Source organism: Leptodactylus fuscus, chromosome 8 (assembly GCF_031893055.1).
Source record: "Leptodactylus fuscus isolate aLepFus1 chromosome 8, aLepFus1.hap2, whole genome shotgun sequence".
In the NCBI taxonomy this organism is placed as follows: Eukaryota; Metazoa; Chordata; class Amphibia; order Anura; family Leptodactylidae; genus Leptodactylus; species Leptodactylus fuscus.
Window position 1 is genome coordinate 45104490 of NC_134272.1, and position 25055 is coordinate 45129544.

The following is a 25055-nucleotide window of genomic DNA, read 5'->3' on the forward strand; positions in this document are numbered from 1 at the left end:
TGATCCTTTTATCAGCTCTTCAAAGCACACTTGCTGCTGAGTGCTGATAAGGGCTAGAACAGTGGTCAATCAGAGCCTCTGTTATATCTGTACACAAATCCAGAGATAACGGTTCTGGGCACCAGTTCATACAGAGGATGTCCTACAGTTGGAAAAGGTTCAAGGAAGGCACAAAAAACTGATAAGAGATATTGAGGACCTCAATTATGAGGAGAAATTAAAGGAATTAAATCTGTTTCCACGAGAGAAGAGGTGTTTAAGGGGAGATTTGATAAACCTATATAAATATAGAAATGGCCCATACAAGCAATATGGGGAAAAGCTATTCAATTCCCTCAAAATACAAGGAGTTGCTCCCTCCCTCTGGAGAAAATAAAGGTTTAATCTCAAGAGCCAACAAGGCTTCTTCTCTGTAAGGTCTGTAAATCTGTGGAATAGCCTACCCCAGGAGCTGGCACAGCCGCAACAGCTGACAGATTCAAAAAAGGATTAGATGGGTTTTTTAGAGAACAATAGCATTGATGCTTTTGGAAATGCATAGAATGTCATGCCCTTTCCCATCACCTGATTGAACTTGATGGACATGGCTTTTTTCACCATACTAACCATATAACTATGAAAGAGGGTGTGTCTGTTTTTTTTTTCATAAATACGTAGTGCCTCGCAGGAAAATTAAAAGGGTCTTTACTATTTTATTAACAAGGAAAATTATTTGGGTCCTGTAACAATGTCAACTGTGTATTACTTCTGAACTGCTGTCATGATTTTTGTCAGTTTAGGTAGAATCACGTATTGTAATGCATTGTAATAAGCCTGTATAATTGAGAATTTCACGAAAGATGGCATGATCAATGCAGAATATGTATGTATACTTCCTATAGATGTGCCCAAAATGATTTCACACTGCTATACAAATCATACAGTATTTGTGTGAAATTTTTCAGTTTACAATTGATCAGAATCTCTCATTGTTTTTGGGGCACTCTTTGGGGCATAAATATGTATATTACGTAGACCTTTTAGCAAGAATGAAACGTTACTTCTGTTTTTAAAATAGAAAGCTCAGGTGTATAAGGTCCTTTTATATGACAGATTGTATCGGGCTTTGAATGATGTTAGCTATTCTTTATCTGAATAGCTCATCTTGAAGAAGAAAAAAGGAAGTGTGCCCTTTCAACTTGAGAGGAAAAAAAGATATACGTTTATATACACCCCTCTCATGCCTAAGGGTGTTTCAGGGAATTGGGGATGCATTTCTATATACAATGTATTCTTTTCTGATATAAGTGTTAATGTCTAAATGAAGAGTAAATATTAAGGACAGAATACACAGTACCTTCTTTGCTTAAAAAGGTTTTACACAATAACGCAGGATGATAATAGCAGCTTAGTATAATAACCCAAATCAGAAATAATGAGATCACTATAAACAAGGTCATATTTCAGTCCATTGCATTTTGCTGTGGGATCTTGTTGCTATGCCACTCTGTCCCTTACAAAGTTGGCTTCTTTATAATTTTGTAGATATTTGAGATAAATGGGTTAACTTGAATCTTATCTCACATGAGTAATTTTTCCTGGGGAGACCTTCATAAGTCATTCTTTATTGAGGTCTTTTATTGTATTTATGGTAAAAAATCTAATAAAATACTATAAGTAATTACCATAAGTAGGTTTTCCTTAGGCAGTTGCACCTTCTTCTAGATAGATGTCACACATCACTTTTGTTATTTTAATATTTTAGCACCAATATTCACAGTTTATTTTTGTATTTAATAATGAATGTACATGTGTTAAACAGTGCGCTGTAAAAGACATGTTTATTAGAGATGAGCGAACGCTATTCGAAACAGGTGTTTCAAATTGCATGCTCCCATAGAAATAAATGGACGTAGCCGACACACGGGGGGTTAAGCGGCCGGCCGCCGGCAAAGTCTGCGCGCCGGCCGCTTCCATTCATTTCTATGGGAGCGTGCTATTCGAAATGGCTGTTTCGAATAGTGTTCGCTCATCTCTAATGTTTATCATATATCGTGGTGGAAAAAAATAGTAAAGTTTACTGTTAACACTTTATGTTTATCAAAATTTAAAATGACATTAACAGCGCTCTATACCTTGTCACAGGAAAGGAAAGCCATTAAATTCTCTTGAAAATGTTGCGTTACCACGCTGTGCCAAAGTGTAGTTGATGTATTATTTGTAATGTTAAAATTGACTATTTCTATATTTATACATGTACATCAATGATATGACTATAACAAGTAAAAGTGTTGGAGCTGTATGTTTACCTCATATTGTGATTACAGGGGTCTTGATGGTGAAAGACCCTACCAACTGCTGTCACTCTACAGTATGTGTATGTGATAGTAGAACAGTTAAACATTTGGAGATTATGATACAATATTGTATTGTGTATAAATCTAGAACATGTAATCTGTAAGGAAAATATCACACCTTTATTGAAGTGAAGGAGCCCTGGTTGAAACTATATATTATCCCTTGTTATCCATATAAGAATTGAAATGGAGATAAATACATTTTTATCTTTTGTACTTTCAGGAATGATGCATGGGGAAAGGACATTACATCAAAGTTGGATCCGCTTGTAGTGTGTTTTTCCACTTTAATTTTGGGGGGTGACTCCAAATCCAGGCCTCCATTGGTTAATAAATTTGATTTCCATTGATGATTTTTGTGTGATTTTGTTTGGCATCACATTCAACTTTTTACAGAACAAAGTATTCAATGAGAAAATTTCATTCATTCAGATCTACAATGTGTTATTTGAGTGTTCCCTTTATTTTTTGAGCAGGATAGATAGAGATATCCAAAAAGTTGCCTATTGCCAGAAAATAAGCTCTTTATTCAATCTTCTTTGCCTTTGTTTTACGAGTTGCAGTGATCATTGTGGACCTTGTCCTTTAAGTTAATTTTGTTATATTCCCAGTTTCTCCCCATGCAGGAAGAACCATTTGATATGCAGTCTACCTTATAGCAGCTATTATTAAGATGTCTGCCTTTCTCCATAAACAGGGACATGTTGGGTCATCTGAAAATTGCTGACATAGTAAGCTTATATTTCTCCAAAGCTATTAGACAATCTCTTAGGAGAAAGAACTTATTCCAGCTGAAGTATCTAATGATATCTATCAATAATGTGGCTTCTTGTCTTAATCAATTTATATCCATATTGTAAAGGCAAAATATATCTCCATCAATGTTCACAGATACATGACTACTATGTGAAAGTTGTAATGAAGTGATTTGAAAAAAAGTAAAAAAAAAAAAAATTGAGAAGGTGCCGGAGTTAGTGAACTAAATTCATGATGCAAAATGCATTTAGGGCTAACATTCTGGACCGAATTAAGGCATATAATATGATGGTATAAAGATTGACTAGGATTACAAGGGGGCTACACTGTGGCTCAGTGGTTAGCACTACAGCCCTGCAGCGCCGGAGTCCTGGTGCTCAACTCCCACCAAAGGCAAAAAAAAAACCCCCATCTGCAAGGAGTTTGTATGTTCTCCCCGTGTTTGCATGGATATCCATCCCATATTTCAAAGACATACTGATAGGGAAAAATGTACAATGTATATTTGAAAAAAAAAGATTACAAATACATAAGGTTTTTCATCCAGCAGCACCTACTGCAATAAATTTACAGACTGCTTATAAAAGTTTACACTACTAGTGAATGTAAGCAACTCATAACTGGCAAGTTTAGAATTTCCTCATCCTAATTTTTGATTGCAGTTTTCATATCAGGTCTTTGAATAGTTTTCTTTAACAATAATGATGATATTCTATGTATACATTTGCAGACTAAAAGGGTGTAACATTTTAAAGGGGTATTCCACACCAAATGGTTTTTTCAGCAAGATCAGATACTGATGGCTTATCCTACAGATAGGTCAGTACAAAACCTCCATTTGGGCTAGAAAACCCCTTTAAATCTCTGACTGTGGCCCTGCAAATGTGTCAACAAACTACAGACTTTGGTTCACTTATTGCACTTACCAGTAGTCCCCAATTTCTAAAAGTGTAAATGTAGACAGGGAGTGAAACAGTCAAAATTTCTCAATGTGGCTGATGGTTCATGTTCTGATGGTTCTGTGGTTAAACTTGGTTCATCTGCCTAGTATAAGTTTATACCACCTATTAGTTAGCTTATAGAAGTGTCCTCCTTTACCTATACGCATAACTGTTCATATCCATATGTACGTATTACAAGTTAAGCAGCTTTTCTGAACACAACATGGTTTTGCGGCAAGTTATGAGAAAGTGCCACATTAACTGTCCTATTTGTGTCTATGTGTGACCACCCAGTTGGGGAGAGTGAATTGCAGCCTTTCAAGGCTTTTTTTTAGCATGTTATGATTTTGTATTGAATTGGTTTTAAGGTTGAAATCTTTAACTGAATTGGAGAATAGAGATGAGCGAGTAGTGTTTGATCGAGTAGGTGTTCGATCGAATACTACGGTATTCGAAATACTCGTACTCGATCGAACACTACTAGCAGTTCGAAGTTTAAAGGGGTATTCCCACCTCACATACTCAGCAGTCTTCACTCTTGTAAAATCTTCTTTCTTCCTGGTTTCTTGCATCATTTGGTGGGCGGGGTTTCATGGGCAACCTGCCGTTTAGCTCCGCCCCCAAATTTGCGTGTAGCTCCGCCCACCCATATTGGACTATGAAGTACAGGCAGCAGGCAACTCCATTCTGTGTTACATACAGAGACTGCCTGTCTCTGCCATAATGAACACAATTGAATTAGCTAGCCTGATAACTGGGAGAACAGAAGAAATGAAAGCAGCTCCTCTATCTGAGTGCAGGGACCTAGGTCACGTGGTGTAGACACAGGATTAGCTAGATACACAGGCTCGCTCCCGTGCACTTAGCCCCTCCTCCCTCCCCCCTGAGAGCAGCAGATACATCATTTGACTCATGAGCAGCTAGGTCAGGGCTGTGGCCACAAAGAATTGAATAAAGTAAGATAGTGGACAAACAAAGCAGTTTTGCTGAAGCAGTGTATTTAGGAAAAGTCTTACATCCACATTAACCAGCAGTATAGATAGGATCCTTGTGATGGGACAACCCCTTTAAGGTTCGATGCAGAACCAGCATTGATTGGCAGAATGCTATACATTCTGCCAATCAATGCTGGTTCTTCTCTTACCTTTCCGAAGTCTTCTCCGCACTGCGTCCCCGCGTCTTCTTCCGGGTGGAATTCACTCTGCCTAGGCATCCGGCGTCGGGCCTGGGCAGAGCCACACGTGCATGCGCAGTCGGCTCTGCCTAGGCCGGATGCCTAGGCAGAGTGAATTCCACCCGGAAGAGGACGCGGGGACCCTGTGCCAGGAGAAGACTTCAAGCAGAATCCAGCCCGACCGTCACTCGTGGACTTGGTAAGTATGATTTTATCGAATGTTGCCTACCCCTGAAACGAGCATTTCCCCCCATAGACTATAATGGGGTTTGAAATCCGTTCGAACAGTCGAACAGTGTGCGGCTGTTCGAATCGGATTTCGAACCTCGGATACTTTAGTGTTCGCTCATCTCTATTGGAGAACAGTTAGGTTCAGAAACATCCGTACTTTTGTCCAGAATTTTACTCTAACATTTTAGCATATTTTAGTGCATTTAAGTCACCCACCTTTTCCCTGAAAAGCCATGGCCCTTTTCCAACAAAGAAACAAGTCACAAAATTGATCCCATATTAGATGCACATAGAATAGAACAGAAACCTTTATTAATCCCCAGAGGTAACCTGCAAAGTTACACAGCCAGCTCTAATTATTAATAAATTAATGTGTCATTTTATAAAACAATCCATCTGTCAGAAAAATCCACTAATCTATGAACAAGCTGGTGCAGATTAATAGAATTTCTTTGTATTCAATTTTCCTATATTTCTCCTATTCATGGTCTTATCAGATGGAGTTCTTTATTACTCTTGCTGCTATTTGTAGTTATAGTGCTCCATGGGCTACTTATAGAGACCTAGGATAAAACAGAGATTAGAAACATCTATTTTGGAGCTTATGCAGTACATTGGGTTTTGATGTTTAGCCATTTTTTATTACCTTTGTATATGTAGATTGTGAGCCCCATATAGGGATCACAAGCTACAGTTTCCCTATTAGTATGTCTTTGGAATAATGGGAGGAAATCCACGCAAACACGGGGGAACATACAAACTCCTTGCAGATGTTGTCCTTGGCAGGATTCAAACCCAGAACTCCAGCGCTGCAAGGCTGCAGTGCTAACCACTGAGCCACCGTGTTGCACCTATTAAATTCTTTTATGCACTGTATTTTCAGAAGTAAATTTGTCATTTAAACAACTATATACATGACAAATATTCCTGATATTGTCTTGGTTTTATCCATCTTACTGTATCTGTTGTATGGCACAGTAAATTTAGATTTCGTTTTTCATGTAAGTAACTTTATAACTTTCAAAATGCAATTTTTAATCCTCTACCAATGCAAGTTGTTAAAACAAAGGCTGAAAATGAATATCCCGTGCATCAGTCTTCTACAGCCCTGGGAAATTTCTAGAAAATTACTCTTTCTGAGATATCTGTGTTTATCAAGGCTCTTATCTCCACAGCTGGAATACAGAAATAAAGAAAGGGGGAGAAATAATGCTAAAAACAGTCATCACTGCAGTCATGCAAGCAAAAAATATGGCAAAAAAGGGTCTAAGAAATTGCTGTTGCTCCGGAATAAGTGTGATGCCTTATGTGAGGGGTTTAATCATATTGAACACTCAGATGCTATCAGAAGCATTGTATATCTCTGTGAAAGGACTGTTTCTTTCAAGCACAAATGTCATGTCGTCTTGTACGATCATTATTCGCAGAGCAGCTATTCCAGAGTACATTCAATCCTCTCCATAAAATGCTTTTATTTGTCTTTCTAAGTTTTAGCCAGGTAGTCCGACCAGCAGCTTCTTATAAAAGCAACAATACTGAAAGCAAATGTAAGGCTTGACTGTAACCTCACATATTGTCATGGTGAGAAAATAGATCCCGTGGAGTGACAGCCCTACAAATGTTCTCCTGCAATGCTTTTAATTGATTTATAGGATATACTCTATAGACATTTTAATAGAATATTGAACTTACTAGGCTCCATTTATCATAACTATCAAAACAGAAAAACAGTTAAAAAAAGCTGTTTCAAATATTTGTACGATCATAAAATTATATTAAAGGGTTTATCTAGCCCTCTTATGGGGACTCTCTCTACTACTCAGAAATGAAAGCCACGGCCTTATGTTACAACGTTTCTCTTGCACTAGCAGTAATGGGAGGAAAAACTCTTTGGGGTGACTCTCAGGCCTGGTTCACATCTTCGTTCAGTATTCCGTCCACTTGAGGACCTCCGAATGGAATACCAAACACTTTAAAAGCGGTGAGCAATGAAAGCACGTAGACCCCATAGACCATAATGGGGTCCATGTGTTTTCCCCACGGTATCCGCACAAATCATACGGAGAGATGGGGTCCATGTGCTTTCATTGCTCACCGCTTTTAATGCATTGGATATTCCATTCGGAAGGGGGGGGTGAAGACCCCTAGTGGGCTTCCCGAATGGAAGACCGAACGCAGATGTGAACTAGGACTCACCCTGCACATTCAGCTGTTTAGCCCTTGAGAAGATACATATTGTTTTTTCTTTTAATGAATCACAAATAGTTTACCTTTCTTCAATACAAAATTTTGTTAAAAATCAATTTAAATATTACATTCATGTATCTGTATTTCATCTATGAGTGTATATACATGATATCTGTCGATCTGCCCACTGAAATCTTATACCTACAATGAAAAGAGATTTCAATAACTAAATCATGAGTTATACTGAAAAAAGAATATTTATCCGTCAGCTCAGCTACTACTTCTCTATGGCAGGCTGGACACAGTTTGGACTGTAATTTTGACATTACAGGTTCCCCTTAAGTATGTGATGTGTCTTACAGTACACGTCTTCTAACAAAGGCTTCATTTTCAGGAAAGCATTAGCATAGTTTGAGAGAGGTTTTTTCTTTTTGTATACAAAAACGATGTCAATTAATTCCAGTTCTATGTAATTACATGAAAATGAATTGCTATTAGCTTTATTTATGATCACATGGCTGGTACAAAATTGTAGAATCATATTCTTCTCATTGAGAATCAATTAATGCAGGACACTGGTCTTTTTTTTTTTTTTTTTTCATTATGAGTCTATTTCACTAGTATTTGTCATTTAGTGAGTATTACCTAACATAGTTATGGCTTTCTATAGGAAAATAGGATTCCTTTCATCATTTAGGTCATGTCATTTCAGGGGTATGTCCTTAGAATATCATACTTTTCTGTTCTTTCAAGGGCGTCTTCATCTCAGGCACCAAGCCTTCCTGTATAGATGATAATGTAAGGATTGTACCACATAGCCTTGCTGACCATATACTACTGTTATCTTAGACTATTAGAGGAAATGATAATCCCACTATTCACCAGCAGGTAAAGATGGCACTGTTTCCAGCTGTCCAAGTAATGCTGTGATGAGGCCTCATGCAAGTGAGAGAAGAAAAAGTGAAAACCAAATTTAATGGGAGTCAGTAGGATCATCTGGTATCTAGTACAGCAGTACTGTAGGCCGTTTCACTTGATTTCAACGACTGTAGCTGTGCTCTCATGCACAGCAATCAAACAGAGTCTCCTCCTGCTCCTTATCAATAGGAGAGCCATCTTCCCTCCTTCAGACCTATTCTGAACACCACTACTTCTGCCTATTCAAGGGCATGTGCCGTAAAGTCCTTTCTCTGTATGAGTCATAGGTCACTGTACTACACATATGATATTAAAATATTGTTTATGCAATATGGCATATTTCAGTACATGTTGGAAGCAGGTAGGCATTCTCTTAGAATTAGAAGGGACATATCCAAGAACTGGAGGGGTTGGGAGCCAGGAGGAGAGCCAGGTCACTTAGTTCTGAAGGAAAGCTTCATATAGCACTAGAAATGGAAGAGAAAAATGCTCTACAGTATTTTGGGGTAGATTTATTAAGAGTGACGTTTCTTTCACACCTGTATACCAAAATGGAGATCTATGCCTGGTAGGCTCAGATGTGGCTTTGCGTCAAATATGCCCCATAGTAACATCCTTCTATGCTAGAAAACTGGCACAGAAAGATTGATACATTCCTCCCGTGTGCTTAGTGTATTGTAAATTATCCTGATGGCAGACTCCCTTTAAGATGAGGAACAAACAGAATGGTGAACGGCAGGGATATTAGCGCAATATACAAAACAGATGTGCAGCTTGTGAAATATCCAGTGAGGGTTGCAGATATGGAAAAGTGTTTTTTGAACTATATCTTTAACATTTTTATGCAGCTTTCCAGCTGTTAAGGGCTCATTGGGATGTTGAATACTATATGCTACTCTTCTGTAATATCCAATAGGGTATATCTGGCTCTAACGTCTCTTGTCAATGAATATGTTTCTAGAGCATTTTCATTATACCTTGCACCATCTATTTTATGTGATAAATTATCCAGTATGCAGATAGGATTGCATTATATATGAAATAAGAAATAATGATGTAGAAAATTCATCAGGTCCAATTAACAGATTTTTTTATTTCAACACACTTTCGTTCTGTTTTCTTGTATTCTTCTTGGGAAAGATAATTGATAATATAAAAAAATAAATGTAAAAGGGAAGTGATAACTAAGAAAACTAATAAGATTTCCCTGCGGCATCCACAATAATCCTTCTCATGTTTCACCTAATTTTTACATTTCCAAGAATCAATACGAATTTGAAAAATATTTTTGAATTCATTTTGCAGATTCATTTATACATTCATTAAGATTGTATATGTCATGAGTCTTTACATATGTTATCACAGAGGAGCCCCTCCTTGTCTTTTTTTTGTAGATTGAGAACCCCATATAGGGCTCACATTGTACAGTTTTCCCCACCAGTATGTCTTTTGGAGTATGGGAAGAAATCCACGCAAAAACGTGGAGAACATACAAACTCCTTACAGATGTTGTTCCTGGCAGGATTTGAATCCAGGACTCCAGCGCTGCAAGGTTGCAGTGCTAACCACTGAGCCGCCGTGTTGCCACCCCTCTCTGTCTTTTGTGTCATTTGTGCCACGTCACAGCCCATACTCACACTTCCCCCTCACTCACTCCAAATTTAAAAATTTTAAGCTTTAACATACAAACTAACAGTACTCACACATTACAAAAATAAAGGAATAATAGACATACATAACATGTTCTTTGCTTGTCCCTGGGGATGAATGCATGAAAAGATCCCAAATTTGTGTGACTATAGTATGTCTCAACCAGACTATTTATTCACCCAATCATTTAGGCCCACCTACGAGGAAGATATTTTATTATTAAAGCAGTGATTTTGAGTTATTATAAAGCTTAAAGGGGTTGTCCAGCATATTATTTTTTATTATATTACACTAGGAGATGAAAAAAAACCAGAACATAGTGACATGTCCCTGTGTCTCCGAGCGTGGTCCTGCTGCTCCAGTGTTTTCTTCCAGCACAAGTCCCTTCCGAATGTGACTGCTGGCTGATCAGCGGCCTCAGTGAAGGAAGCAGGATGTCACAGTGTGTAGCAGGACCAGACTGCTCTGGGAGACACCTGAGCACTGGGAACAGGTGAGTATGGGTGGTTTTATTTATTTTTCACCTTCCCCAGTCCAATATGAAAAATAAATTTTATCCTGGACAACCTTTCAGTTATGAAATTATTATATACCTCACTGGTTAAAGCCAATATCACAGATACCCTCTAACACCAAAATCACAGACTGGAAAGACCTTTCCCAGGGGAGTATCCAAATTCAATATTAAGACTTCACTTTTATTAAATATTTTTAAAAAATTGCCTATAGGCATATGCAAGTGACGTACCGCCGCCGTATAGCAGTCAGTGTATATAGATCAGGGACAAACACCATGTTGCTGTAAGTATATGTAAATCAGGGGATACACACACTGAACTCTGTCCCTGAAAACGTTATCCCTGACTCCCTTTCAAAACAAATGGTGTGTTGCTGTTCTTAGGTTATTAGAAAAGAATAAATTATACCAGCGTCTGGTATCACATGCAGACATGCCAGCGGTTAGTTCACATCACCGTCCTCCTTTTATCAAAGAGCAGTTTTTACTGCTATGTTACTAGTGTTGAGCCCCTGATGAATCAACTTTTGATGAAACGCGTAGGGATGTTCTATAGTTGTGTTTGCTGTAGTTTGGATTGGGTTATCATCAGAGCTTTAGTGGCAGTTTCCACTCCCAGTACTCCTTTGTTGGTGTGGCATTAGGCCAGTAACCTCTGAGGACCTGGGTGCTGGGATTGCTTTTTGATACAATGCTTCTGGTTACATTCGTTTCTAATAACCTAAGAACAGTAACACACCATTTGTATTGAAAGGGAGTCAGGGATAACTTTTTCAGGGACAGTGCTCAGTGTATGTATCCTCTGATTTACATATATTTATCGCAACACTGTGTCTATATACACTGACCACTATATGGCGGCGGTACGTCACCTGCATATGCCTATAGGTAAAAGTATTTAATATCATATATACAACATGTGTGTGTATATATATATATATATATATATATATATATATATATATATATATATATATTTAAGAAAACATCTTTTTCTGGCAGGCTTCAACTGAGAGGACAGGTTAAATAATTTATTAGATTGATTATATTTTATTAGGATGACATTTATATATAACAGTAACTAATGCAGTAAGTGGGTCTGTAAAAAAACAATGCATCCCCAAGATCTATCTTTTGTTCTTCAGTAGTTTTGATAAATGTGGGATGAAACTAATAATTGTCGGTGGATTGACTATTTTTATAATATTGCCTCTTTTCTAACCAGCACTGTGTGCATAAGATGGTGTAAAATTTTAAACACTATCTCTAAGCCAATAAAAGTGACAAGAACAGAATGACAAAAACCCAATTTTACTAGTAAACATGATAAACAGCTTTCTTAAAGCTGATGTGGACACTACAATACTAGTACATAAATCATAAAAAAGAGCTATAGTCAATATGATTCACAGAATAGACAGCTATTTATTTTCCAAATGGAAACAAGTATGAAACTGATGCCATCTGTATACAATATATTAAGATGTAGAATCTTTACAAAGAATATATCTTCTAAGAGTCATCTGCATTCTACAGTAATATCACAAAGTAATCACATTTATTCCAGTTTTCATCAATTAATTTTCTTTAATCTAAGGTCACTATCATACATCCAGTTTTCAGTATATTTTTTAGTCCAGTTTATGGTTTTGTATTTCTTTAAACTAAACACGGGATGGATTTAAAATTGAGTCCTACGTACTGTACTATACTGTATGTATCTGGTGCTGGCCTTGACACAAAAATGTCTTTTGTTAATCTGGCCTTAATTTTGTCACAAAGGAAGTTGTATTATATGAAAGGCATGCACCGCTACACACCTCTTATCAACAATAAGTACAGTCAAGGATATAGCATGAACTTCATTGTCCTTAATCAATAAGTTCTGGAGCTCTCCACAGGGGGTCCTTGACTTTTCGACAACTCTTCTGATAATTCTTTTCACTCCTCCATCTGTAATCTTATTGAGAGCATCAGGTCGTGGCCATTTTATGGTGCAATGATGTTCTTTCCACTTCCAGATCATGTCCTTAACAGTGCTCAGTGGGACCTTAAAGGGGCTCTATCATTGGGAAAAGACATTTTTAGGTAAGCACATACATACTTGCATAGCCTTTACAAAAGGCTATCCCACACATACCTTTTGTATATAAATTGCCTCAGTAGTTTTTGAATGAGTCTGTTTTTATTCATATGCTAATTAGCCTTCTATGTGCACCTGGGAGTGTCTCTGTGCACCATCTATTCTCTATGTGTGTGAGAGCAGAGAGGCTGCTGCTGTGAAGATGACTCATCTCTCTGCTCTCACACACATAGAGCAGACAGAAACAGACACTTCTGGAGTGCACAGAGAAGGCTAAATAGCACATGATTAAAAACGGACTTATTCAAACACTACTGAGGTAAGTTACATACAAAAGGTATGTGTGGAATAGCCTTTCTAAAGGCTGTGCAAGTATATGCTCAGCTAAAAATGACTTTTCCCAATGATAGAGACCCTTTAACTAGTCTACAAATTCTTCTGTAACCATTGCCATGAGAATGTTTTGCAACAATAAGTGTGTGAAGGTCTTGAGATAGCTCTCTAATTTTACCCATCATTAGATATTTCTTGTTTGGCCCTTTAGTAATGAGACACCTCTTTATAGGCCATCTGTTAAACCCACAGATATTATTTGCCACAATGGATTGCTTTCTAAATCCTGATAGATTTCAGCCGGTGTCAGGACTTTCATGTTTTTTACAACTCTCTTTTTCTTTATGTGTTCAATACTGTTCCCCGTGTCATTTCTCATTATTACACATAACTTAATTTATGGCCATCTATGGTTTGATCTCTTTGCCTGTGTGGTTTGGATGGGTTGTTACCGACATCTGGTGAGGATTCCATGTCAATGGCATCTTTAGAACTATATTTACCTAGAAAATTGGTAACATGTTCAATACTTATTTCACCCATTGTATATGGGAATATGAATATCCGAGGGCAGCTTCCCTCTTGGGACTGACATTTTAGCCATAGCCATTAACCACTAAGTTAAAGGAATTTTCTCATCTTAACAAGTTATCCTCTACCCATATGATAGGGGATAACTTGTAGATCGGTGGGGGTTCAACTGCCCACCAAATAGGAGAATGAGAGAAGATAGCTTTCAATGGGATATAGCTGAAATACAGCACTTGGCTATCTCCAGCTCTCCCATTGATGATAAATGAGAGAGACAACAAGAAGCTAAAGAACTACAGAAACAGTAAACTAAACTTTTGAAAATTTTGGTGCACAAGCAATGGGGATTTTTGTGTTGAATCAGAGAAATGAGGCAGAATTTTGGGAATTTGTAAAGTGAGCCAGTATTTTGGCAAAAGTGAGACAAATTTATGAAGGTCTGCACAATAAATTTATAAATATATGTATAACGACAAATGGAATTCACAGTTTTAGACAGTGAAAGTTTGACAGTATTGATAAATGGGTACCAGTGAGTTTAGCTTCTGTCATAGAAAAATTTGAGGTTTGAGCAACAGTTATGTTCTCCTGTACTTGTCCTCTTAGGTGGACATGTCTAGCAGGTTTCTAAACATAACTGTAATAAATCTGGAACATTTTGACTACCCAGTTTGCACTGTCTAAAAATAGGTAAACTTGCCCCAGTGTCTTCAGTATTGCTATCATTTTCTTCCGATAAATTGTATAATGTTGTGCCTATAAAAAATAAGTGTATCTCTTTGACAAAGGAAAATCATCTCTTCCAGACTTGACATTAGATTTAAGGTACAAACATACAATTTCATGAAGCGTGTCCAATGCAGTTTTAGCAGTTACAGTATATAGATCTATACAGTCACAGTTGTCAGCTACAATACTTACCATCTTCATAATTGTGTCTTACAGCAAATGAAGGTTCTGGGGAAACCAGTCAAAAGGAGACATCAACTTGTGACATCTGTCAGTTTGGAGCAGAGTGTGATGAAGATGCCGAGGATGTCTGGTAATATTTCTTCAATTGCCCTCTCATTTTCTTTTCTCTGTATGCGATTATTCCTTATTTGATCTATTATAGTCTACAAGTAAATAGTGACTGACTTTTTTACTGAAATATTTGAGGATTCAAGTTTTTGATCTTTTGACATTCATTGATGGATAAGGTGGATTAACACTCGGCAGATTATGTTGCCAAAATTTCATTGCCTGTCCAATTCATCAGAAATATGTCACTACCAAAATGTTTGCCATATACCGTATTTTTCGGACTATAAGACGCACTTTTTTTCCTCCCAATATGGGAGGAAAATGTGTGTGCGTCTTATAGTCCGAATGCAGCGTGTGCAGCGTCTGTGTCCTGTCTATGAGGAGCAGCACGGTGCCTGCCTGCTCTGCCCCTCCTTCCCTGTCTGTGTGGCGTGTTTGCAGGAGCGAGATCTGAGAGGCAGGGAAGTAGGGACGGGCCAGACAGGTGAAGGAAGCGTGGTTTCAAGCTTGCCGAGAAAACCACGCCTCCTTCTCCCGTCTGGCCCGCCCCTCCTTCACTGCGTCTCAGATCTGGCTCCGGCAATGAAACCACACAGACAGGGAAGGAGGGGCGGGCCAAACGGGAGGAGGAGGCGTGGTTTTCTCGGCAAGCTTGAAACCACGCCTCCTTCACCCGTCTGGCCCGCCCCTACTTCCCTGCCTGTGTGGCTTCATTGCAGAAGCGACATCTGAGAGGCAGTGAAGGAGGGACGAGCCAGACGGGTGAAAGAGGTGTGTTTTCAAGTTTGCTTAGAAAACCACACCTCCTTCACCCGTCTGGCCCACCCCTTTTTCTCTTCTTACATAGCTTCACTGCAGGGTGTCTCTTTCCATCCATGGATGAGATTAGATAGAATAGATAGATAGACAGACAGACAGACAGACAGACAGACAGACAGACAGACAGATAGATAGATAGATAGATAGATAGATAGGAGATAGATAGATAGATAGATAGATAGATAGATAGGATAGATTAGATAGATAGGATAGATAGATAGATAGATAGATAGATAGATAGATAGATAGGATAGATTAGATAGATAGGATAGATTAGATAGATAGATATGTTCAAATCACCCCCAAAGCCCTACAATACATATAAAACAAAAACATTACTGTGAAACACATACACATTTGGTATCCCTGTGTCCGAAAGCCCCCGGTTCTATTTACATTGGTGAAATATTATATTATTAGGTTATTAAATATTTCACCAATTTTTTTTCCTTAAAAATTTTTTTTCCCTATTTTCCTCCTCTAAAACCTTAGTGCGTCTTATGGTCCGGTGCGTCTTATAGTCCGAAAAATACGGTACCTATAATTCCTATGCCAGTCTTTTGGCTGTACTGAACTATTAACAATAAAAATACTAATGAATCTACCATTAAATGAAAATTTTGTAAGCAACATGCCGTTAATATATCAAAAAAGTATAAAAATGATAGTATCGAAAATGAATAATACGTATTTACGTTTTCCTGTCTTATTCCTGTGAACACATTGCCTTATTTCTGCAATATATTGGCTCCCAGCCAAGAAAGTATAACTATTATTTAGGAGCGGGATCGTACTTCATGTTAAATATTTTCTGTATTTTATTTCCTAAGAAACATCTTTTAATTTCAGATTTCTTCAAATAAAAAATAACGAGTATAAGCAAATGTAGCACATCATTTATAACAGCACAAATACCATTCGGGTGTCTTGTTATAGTATAGTCGGCATGTAAATGGAAGCAGCTGTTGTATTGGAATTACTTTGCATGAATTCTTCAAGCTATAGACATGTATGAATATTTACCATTAGACAGACAAGGGGTTTAGTTTAGGCTTACATCACATACATAGTACAATACTGTAGAGATTTGTAGACATAGATGGTAAGGTCTTGTGAACAGGGCCCACGTCACCTAATATTAGAACAAGTGCTGCGGAATATGTTGGCACCAGTGGTGTAACTAGCAAAGACTGGGTTCCATAGCAAACTTTTGACTTGCCCAATCCACACGGCATAGAGCCTTATATCCTTACCCCACACAATACTACCTCTTATTTACACACAGTATAATGGCCACCAGACAATATAATATCTCATAGTGGCCCCTCTGTACAGTATAATGTCCCATAGTAGTCCCTCCACACAGTATAATGATTCATAGTGATCTCTCCACACTGTATCATGTCCTATAGCCACCTGTGAACACAGTATAATGTCCCAAAGTGGCCTCCAGACAGTATAATATCCCAAAGCGGCCCCTCTGCATGGTATAATGTTGCATCGTGGCCCCTCCACACAGTGTAATGTCCTATAGCCACCCCTGAACACAGTGTAATGTCCCAAAGTAGCCTCCAGACAGTATAATATCCCATAGCATCCCCTCTGCATGGTATAATGTCCCATAGTGGCCCCGCCACACAGTATAATGTCCTACAGTGGCCCTAACGTTGTTCGTTGCTATTATTGCAGAAACAACCCAAAATATTTGGGGCTCACCTCCCACAAACGATTATTATATTCTCAGGTCTTTTTAGACCCCAGGGTATAATAATTGGAGACCCAGGGGAGGTGACAAACACAAAAAAACAATATTACTAACCTCTCCTGCACTTCAGTGTGACTCTCCGCAACTCTCTGCTGTCTTCGGCCCTCTTCAATGATATCACAGATATGGGTTACGCCAGCGTTATCATGCATCATGACATCAGCCTGACCCTCTGATGCCTGTGACATCACTCAAGGGATCTTAAGAAAGTAAGGCCTCCCATTACTATAGATGGGGGTCTGAAGAGAGTATAAAGTAGCTAAAGTATATAGCTAGTATGGTGGGTGAGTGGTTTTCTAGCAGTGCTAAGGTTTTTGCCAAATCTGACCACAGGCAACACTTGCATGGAGTTTGTATGTTCTCCTTGTGTTTGCATGGGTTTACTTCTACATTTCAAAGGCGTATTCATAGAGACTTTAAGATAGTGAACCCTACTGAGTGATGACAGTGCCTTTAAAAATGTGCCTGAATATTATGCACATGTTGCATCTATATAAACAAAAAAAAAAACTAAAGTTAATAAATAAGGTCACTTTCTAATTGTATGATTTTATCTATCTCCTACAGATGTATGCTGTCTATGTATGTAGGAGTGTGTGTGTGTGTGTGTGTGTGTGTGTGTGTGTGTGTGTGTGTGTATATATATATATATATATATATATATATATATACACACACACACACACAGACACACACACACACACACACACACACTTTATATGGACAGCTCAGCTGTATGATAACAGCCATCATTCAAACCAATGATGATGAAAAACAACTCTTAGAGATGAGAGGAAAATAGTAGATTGTGGCTGCAATCTGTAATTGTGTTGTCATGACAACCTGCTTTAGAAAAGGTCAGAAAGTATAAAATGTGATGACTTGTTATAATGGTGATACAATTCTGCATGCCTAGATCTTTTAGCCAAAAGGTCCGCGCTCACATGTTGCTCTCATGATTGAATTCTGTGCTTTACTGCTGCTCTGATATAAATCTAATGACATTGCAAAAATGAAGAAATCCAGACTAGCCAAGGCGCAGGTCGTATTCAGTATAACTGCCAGTTTAGCGACGCTTTTGCATTGCATGCTCTTAAAATACAAGCTTTTGGTACATATTGACTGACTCTGCAGATTATAGTTTATATAATAGAATAGGCTCTGACAGTTGCTATTCACAATCTGATGGGTATTAGCTCCGAACAATGTTCCTTTGTAAGAGCGGTAATTTGTTGTGTTGAATTCTGTGACTAGAATTCGCTTCTTCTCATTCTAGACAATTTCAGTCTAACATTAAATGATCAACCAGACTAGTTAACCAGTTCCATATGACATGGGATGTTTTGTTGAGACTCATACACACAAGATTCTGATAACTGAGCAACCTCCAAGATGAACAAAGCCTTAAAAGCCATAGATTTCTTTGTAGCCTAATACGCTTTTAATTCAGATTTCAAAAGGAATATACCAAGAAATGTATCAAGATTGTGATACTTCCTGTGCCAGTAGGATAAGTTGCCACCATATTTTTTTTTTGCATCCCAAAGAAATCTATTGTGGCTTGCCTCGTCATATGCTGTATTAGGCTCCATGCCACAGCTAGCACACTGACACATTATATCTACAGTCCAATATACATGCCCATGTACTGTCCTAGGTCTGTATAGGGGTTATGTCTGAGCATGGGGAAAGACTCAGCACTGATCCTATCCCGACAGGCTCACTACAACAAATGATTGCGTCCATAGCTATCCTCCCAACTCCCATATACATTCACCATATACTCACCATACACTAACCATATACTTACCCATATACTCACCATATACTCACCATACACTCACCATATACTCACCCATACACTCACCATATACTCACTAATGCTCTCACCATATACTCACCCATACACTCACCATATACTCACTAATACACTCACCAAATTACTTACCATATACTCACCATACACTCACCATGAACTCACCATATACTGACCATACACTCACCATATACTCACCATACACTCATCATATACTCACCATATACTCACACATACACTTACCATATACTGACCACATACTCACCCATACACTCACCATATACTCACTAATGCACTCACCATATACTCACCCATACACTCACCATATACTCACTAATACACTCACCAAATTACTTACCATATACTCACCATACACTCACCATGAACTCACCATATACTGACCATACACTCACCATATACTCATCATATACTCACCATATACTCACCCATACACTCACCATATGCTCACCATACACTCACCATATACTCACCCATACACTCACCATATACTCACACATATACTCACCCATACACTCACCCATACACTCACCATATACTCACCCATACACTCACGATACACTCACCCTATATTCACCCATACACTCACCATGCACTCTCCATATACTTACCATATACTCACCCATACACTCACCATGCACTCTCCATATACTCACCCATACACTCACCATATACTTACCAATACACTCACCATATACTCACTATTGCACTCACCATTGGTTAGGTCACTCTTCCATATTTTCTGCATGGGAATAAGGGAGTAAGCTGCTGCCAGACATTTCTTATGGTGACTTATCTGCCCTGAGAACAAAGATCAGACATATTGAAATTCTAAAGCCTGACCTTTTTCTCCACTCACATCTGTCATCAAGGGAGACTAAGAAGGTTAACTTGCACATTAGATGATCAGCTGGTCAGTGACTACTATAAAAATCATTAGGTTTGACTGACATTAAGATAGTGTGTAAGAAGTGTGTTCTCTTCAATTATACGTCTATCAGGAACATAGAGAAACAACCTTTATACTACTAAACAGGACGGACAATTTATCTCATCTTTACTTATATCATTCACTTGTATTTTCAGTGTCCCTTTTCCTATAGACCTGTATGATACAGCCATAAAATGTTGGCGTTAGTGTGGCATAGTAGGGTTAAGATAAAAGACTAAACTGACATTTTGTAGCATCTTAAAGACTTCTGTTCTCAGCAACAATACCTTCACTTGTTACTTGATTACCATTGATTGACATTTTTTTATATTTTCTTGCTTTCTTTTTTCTGCTGTGAAAAGTAATTTGTGAAAATTATAGAAATCCAATTGTAGACTCATTTTCCTGAGGGTTTTTTGACATCTTCTGGGCTCCAGTCCATACAATATGAATATAACTTCAGATGTACTGGACTTTGTCCTTGAACAATTATCCCTGATGGGAGGATAGTGGGAAGAGTGAATTTTGTCTCTGTTAATATGATACAAAAAGTATTTTTTTAAAAAAGCCAGAAAGTTTTTTTTTAGATTAAGCGCAACCATGACCAGTGATTAAAAGTGGATTTTAGTTAATGACAGTCCGAAAACATGTGCACAATCATCCGTGTAATTAAATAGACTGCAGAATGCAGATAAAAACCATGTTAATAAATTCACCATTTACCATAGGATTTTGTTTTCCCTTTATGCTGTATAGCATTAGAGCATTATGTTCAAATAAATCCTTACTTGTTTTTTTTTTTTTTGGTCGCTGTTCAGCTTTGACTGCCAACTGATTGACATACAGTGTAGCTACAAAGGCAAACTGGAACATTATAGGAAAGTTGTTGTTTCTTTGACTACTTATATTGTATAAATCAAATCCAGACGAGAGATGAGTGAACCTATTTCTCACCAGCTGGGTTGGACCAGTTCAGTCCAAATTGTTCAGTTTTTAACAAAAACAAACAAATGGCAATTCATCTTGTATTGTGCAGGAAAAATACATAAGAGACGTGTCTTGTGCATCCCTGTGACATTCTGGTGCAACCTGACATCAGGTGGCTCAGCCAATAGTCAGTGGTAGGTGGACACCTTACAGAGCTGATGTCATACACACTATATAAGGTACTGTGGGCTTGAACATGAGGCATTGCAGTGATTGTGGGTGTAGGGCTGGATCTGTTATTCATCTTATTGTATGATACAGAGCACTGAATGCTTCAAAGCTTACACATTGCAATATATCTAGACAATCTTAGGAGTAAGAGAAGTTAGTCAGATGGATAGGAATGAATGAATGAATATCTGTTCTATTGTGAGCCTGACTGCAGCACCCTGCCATAATAAAGACAAAGGACATTTAACCCTTTTGTTGCCAGATCTCCCACTCTGCCACCTCTCAGACAGCTTTTTTTTAAAAAACAAACAAAAAAAAAACCAATTCTTCAACACTTTCTACAGAACCAATACTTTTTGCAATATAGCCAACTTATATGTCTAGAAACCACAGGCAAGCACCTTTTCCCCCTTAATTATTTTTTTAGAGCATTTTAAACATTAAAAAGCGTAAAACCTAGTGACAGAGCAGTGTATGGTTAAAATCGGAGTTGGAGTGAAATGCTTACCATCTGTTATAACATAGGACATACGTCACCTTCACTTTCACATTACTTGACTGTGTTTGCCTTAAAGAGCAAGAAATAGATATGGATAGATATGTTCCTAGGAGCTTTGAGAGTGTTATATACTTTAAGTCATTTGTTTGATTTGAAACTAATCTAGGACCCGAGTCACCCAAATCCGAAACAAAGCGAATCTTTAGAGGTTTGCTCATCTTTAATTTAAACCAATAAGTAGTTTTGATATGTAATTCTCTAAATAGATTGTTGTGATTTTTTTCATTTCCCTCATATATGGCACAATCACGGAACGAAACCATAGTAGTTTTACTGCAAACTGATGGCATTTGAAGGGGCTGCTTTGGATGAAATGAACAGACATAGAACAATAGTGGGAAACTATTAAAGATAATAAAATAATCATTATTTAAAACACTAGATAAAAGTAATATGTTTCACTAACTAATTCTAATTATTAAGATAACATTAGGTGATACATTCCCTTTAATCTGCTGCTGATCATTTTATCGTAGGCTTGTGGCTGGTCAGAGCTTAAAAGTCTTCTGTCTTACGGCAGAAAGGGCAAAGAACAGGGAACCTCCTGCTCCAGACAGTTGTCTTACAGTCAGGCACGGCACAGTGAGGAGGTGACCACAAAAGATGTGTGTTGTTGTTTTTTTTTTTTTTTTTCTAATTTGCTAAGGAATAGAGATAGTGGCAATGGAAAAATGGAAAGTCCTGTCTTCAGTGTATTATATATTTAAGCACCTAATGAACATTATAATGAAAATATGATCTTAAAGATTCATGCGTTTATTAGCAACACAGAAAAAAGCTTCCAGATTGGGGGTTTATGGCCTGGCTCAAGGTGCTGGGATGAGACAGGAGCTGATGTTAAAGTAATTGTAAAGATTTATTCCTAATTAACCAGCTATGGCAATGCTTTGAAAATGATTTTGGCTTACAAAACATTGTAACAAATCTGAAAACCAAGCAGCACCTCATTAAAGGAATAATAGTAATGTCTTGCAAGTCACTGAATAAAAGATTGTTAATTAAGTTTTTTTTTTTTTTTTTTAAAGTCAGTCTCTTGTTTTGATAAAGAAAATACACATTGTGGTTCCAAACATAATTGATGGCCTACTCCACCATAAACTACAGGCTACTATGGCAACACTATTTCATTTAACTATAAATCACTATGTAAGTCATGCTGTATGCCTGGGACTAAAAACTTTAATTATCAGAAATCACAGCTATATTTTCACCATGTGTAAGCATTGATTTGCAGTGTCGGGAAGGCCCTCACCTTTGGCCATGGGTGGGAAATATTGTTAGGAAAAACAAAGATAGAAAACATAAAATAACCCTCCAGTATATGTTCCTCTCCTCTACTCTGAATCAGTTTAAAAAAAGACACACAATAATATGCATTTCTCAGAATTTTTTTTTTTTCATAATTCCATATTAGTCCTTTCCACTGTTATTCCACCGGAAGTTTATAAATGACCATTCATGTTTTCAGAGGAGTGTTCACACACAATCTAATACTGCCAGCACTGATTAAACAATGACATCCCTAACTAGTGTGAGAAGTCAGGTGCCTCAGTGTTTCAAACCAATAGAGGGCGCTCACTGGAATGTGTAAGCCTGTCTTCCCTGATGTAATTAGGAAGACAGAATCTCAGTGAAAATAGCCCAATAAAGGCTGCTCCCTTTAACATCATGCTCGACCTTCCAAGAGGCCTTTGCTTTGCAATGATGCTGGGATTATTACCAGGTATACAGAAAAGGACCTATCAGTATCTATGTCCTTTGTGCACCTGAAGAAGAAACCAGCTTCCGGTTTCGAAACGCGTTGTGTGTGAGGCTTTAATAAACGAATGCAACAAGAACTACGGTTGGTAAGCGCGGATCCTTTTATCCATTTGATACTTCTGTAGAAGTTGGTTGGATAGGTCCTTTTCTGTATAGTACCATGCATACGTGTTTTCACGGTTAAGATCTGCCAGCTACTAGCCATTTTGTCTATGAAGTGATATTTGAGTGCTGTGATCACTTCACAGCACTTAAAGGTGATTATATGTTGAATAATACTTTGTGGAATCACTTTAAAAGGGTAATGCACAAGGTGCCGCGCGGTGCTCTCTCTTCTGTTTTCTTGTATTACCAGGTATAGTCTCTCAACCGAGGACAGCCGTTTCAATGTTATTGCATCTCATCAGCCCGATGTAGAGAAGACTAACCTGGTAGAGGTGAGAGGCTTAGACAGGATAAGGGGGGTATTGTCATTCCTTGGGGAGAGACCACCGATACCCCCCCTTACTTAGTGTGAGAAGGTGACAGGCAGGGTGCTGGAATGTCGCTATATCTCCCCCAGGTTTTTAACTTATGTGTGGTCCAGTGAGGATCTTGAGTAGGCCATAGCTCCAGGAGTTCTTGGCTTATTACCGGATCAGAAAAAGGCTGCAGATTCTGCACTTCAATGCTTATCCATGAAGCAAAAGGAGGTGTATGGTTCTGTCCTGTAACGCTGAGTCTGGTGAGACAAAGTTGTGCTTATTTTGTTTGTGTGGCTGATAGTAAGCCACACGTATAGTTAGGTTAACACTACTGTTTAGTTAGTCTCTCAGACGAGCAGGATCTTGTTTTCTTTTTGCCTGAAGTTAAGGCTGTATTTTATTTTGCTCATTTTGTACCTGGAGTGAAGGTTTATTTATTTTCCTGTTTTGTTTTTTTGTGTGTTTTTTTTCTAAATAAACCAGTTTGCTGCATTTTGTGGCCCTGTCTTGACTGTTTGGGTCCGCACTACTGCTTCTACCAAACTAACTTACCCACACCACTAATAATACTCAGTTGTCAATTTATTTATACACATTTAAGAAAAATAGCTGAGGAATAGCACAATGCTGAGTAATAAGAAAAAATGCTCCTAAATTTATATTTCATAAGGATTGCAAGTATTGACTAAAACAGGGATGTCAGGAAGGTTGATGTGTTCTTTTTTAATCTTTGAAGTAAGGTAGGTAAGTGCAAGTGTATCACCAGTCATTTACATTTTTTCTTTACAAGTGACAATGATTGATACACTAAAGACAAGGCATACCTATTGATTTCAACTAGTAGCTGCATTGTTTGTCATGAAGCAGTGGGTAAACGTATTTTGACTAATGTACAGCTAATAGACAATAATTAGTAATTACAAGTGGAGGGACCGCTCAAGGTCCATCACCCAATAGCGAGTACTACCCCTGCACCCCCTATCATTGTGCCCCGGTATACACTCTGTATATCCCCTAGCCTAAATTTTACTAAACAGAGGCTGAAATTGAATATATGTGAGTGGAGATGAGTGAGTACTATTCG

The 25055-nt window shown here is 38.0% G+C and overlaps 1 protein-coding gene across 1 annotated transcript in view; it reads left to right on the forward strand.

The window, feature by feature from the left end:
• TMEFF2 (transmembrane protein with EGF like and two follistatin like domains 2) overlaps positions 1-25055 on the forward strand; it is a 482652-nt gene that overhangs the window by 223113 nt on the left and 234484 nt on the right. Inside the window, exon 5 of the mRNA XM_075285434.1 lies at positions 14603-14699. Coding sequence (XP_075141535.1) covers positions 14603-14699 — 97 coding nt within the window. The remainder of the gene's footprint in view (positions 1-14602; positions 14700-25055) is intronic.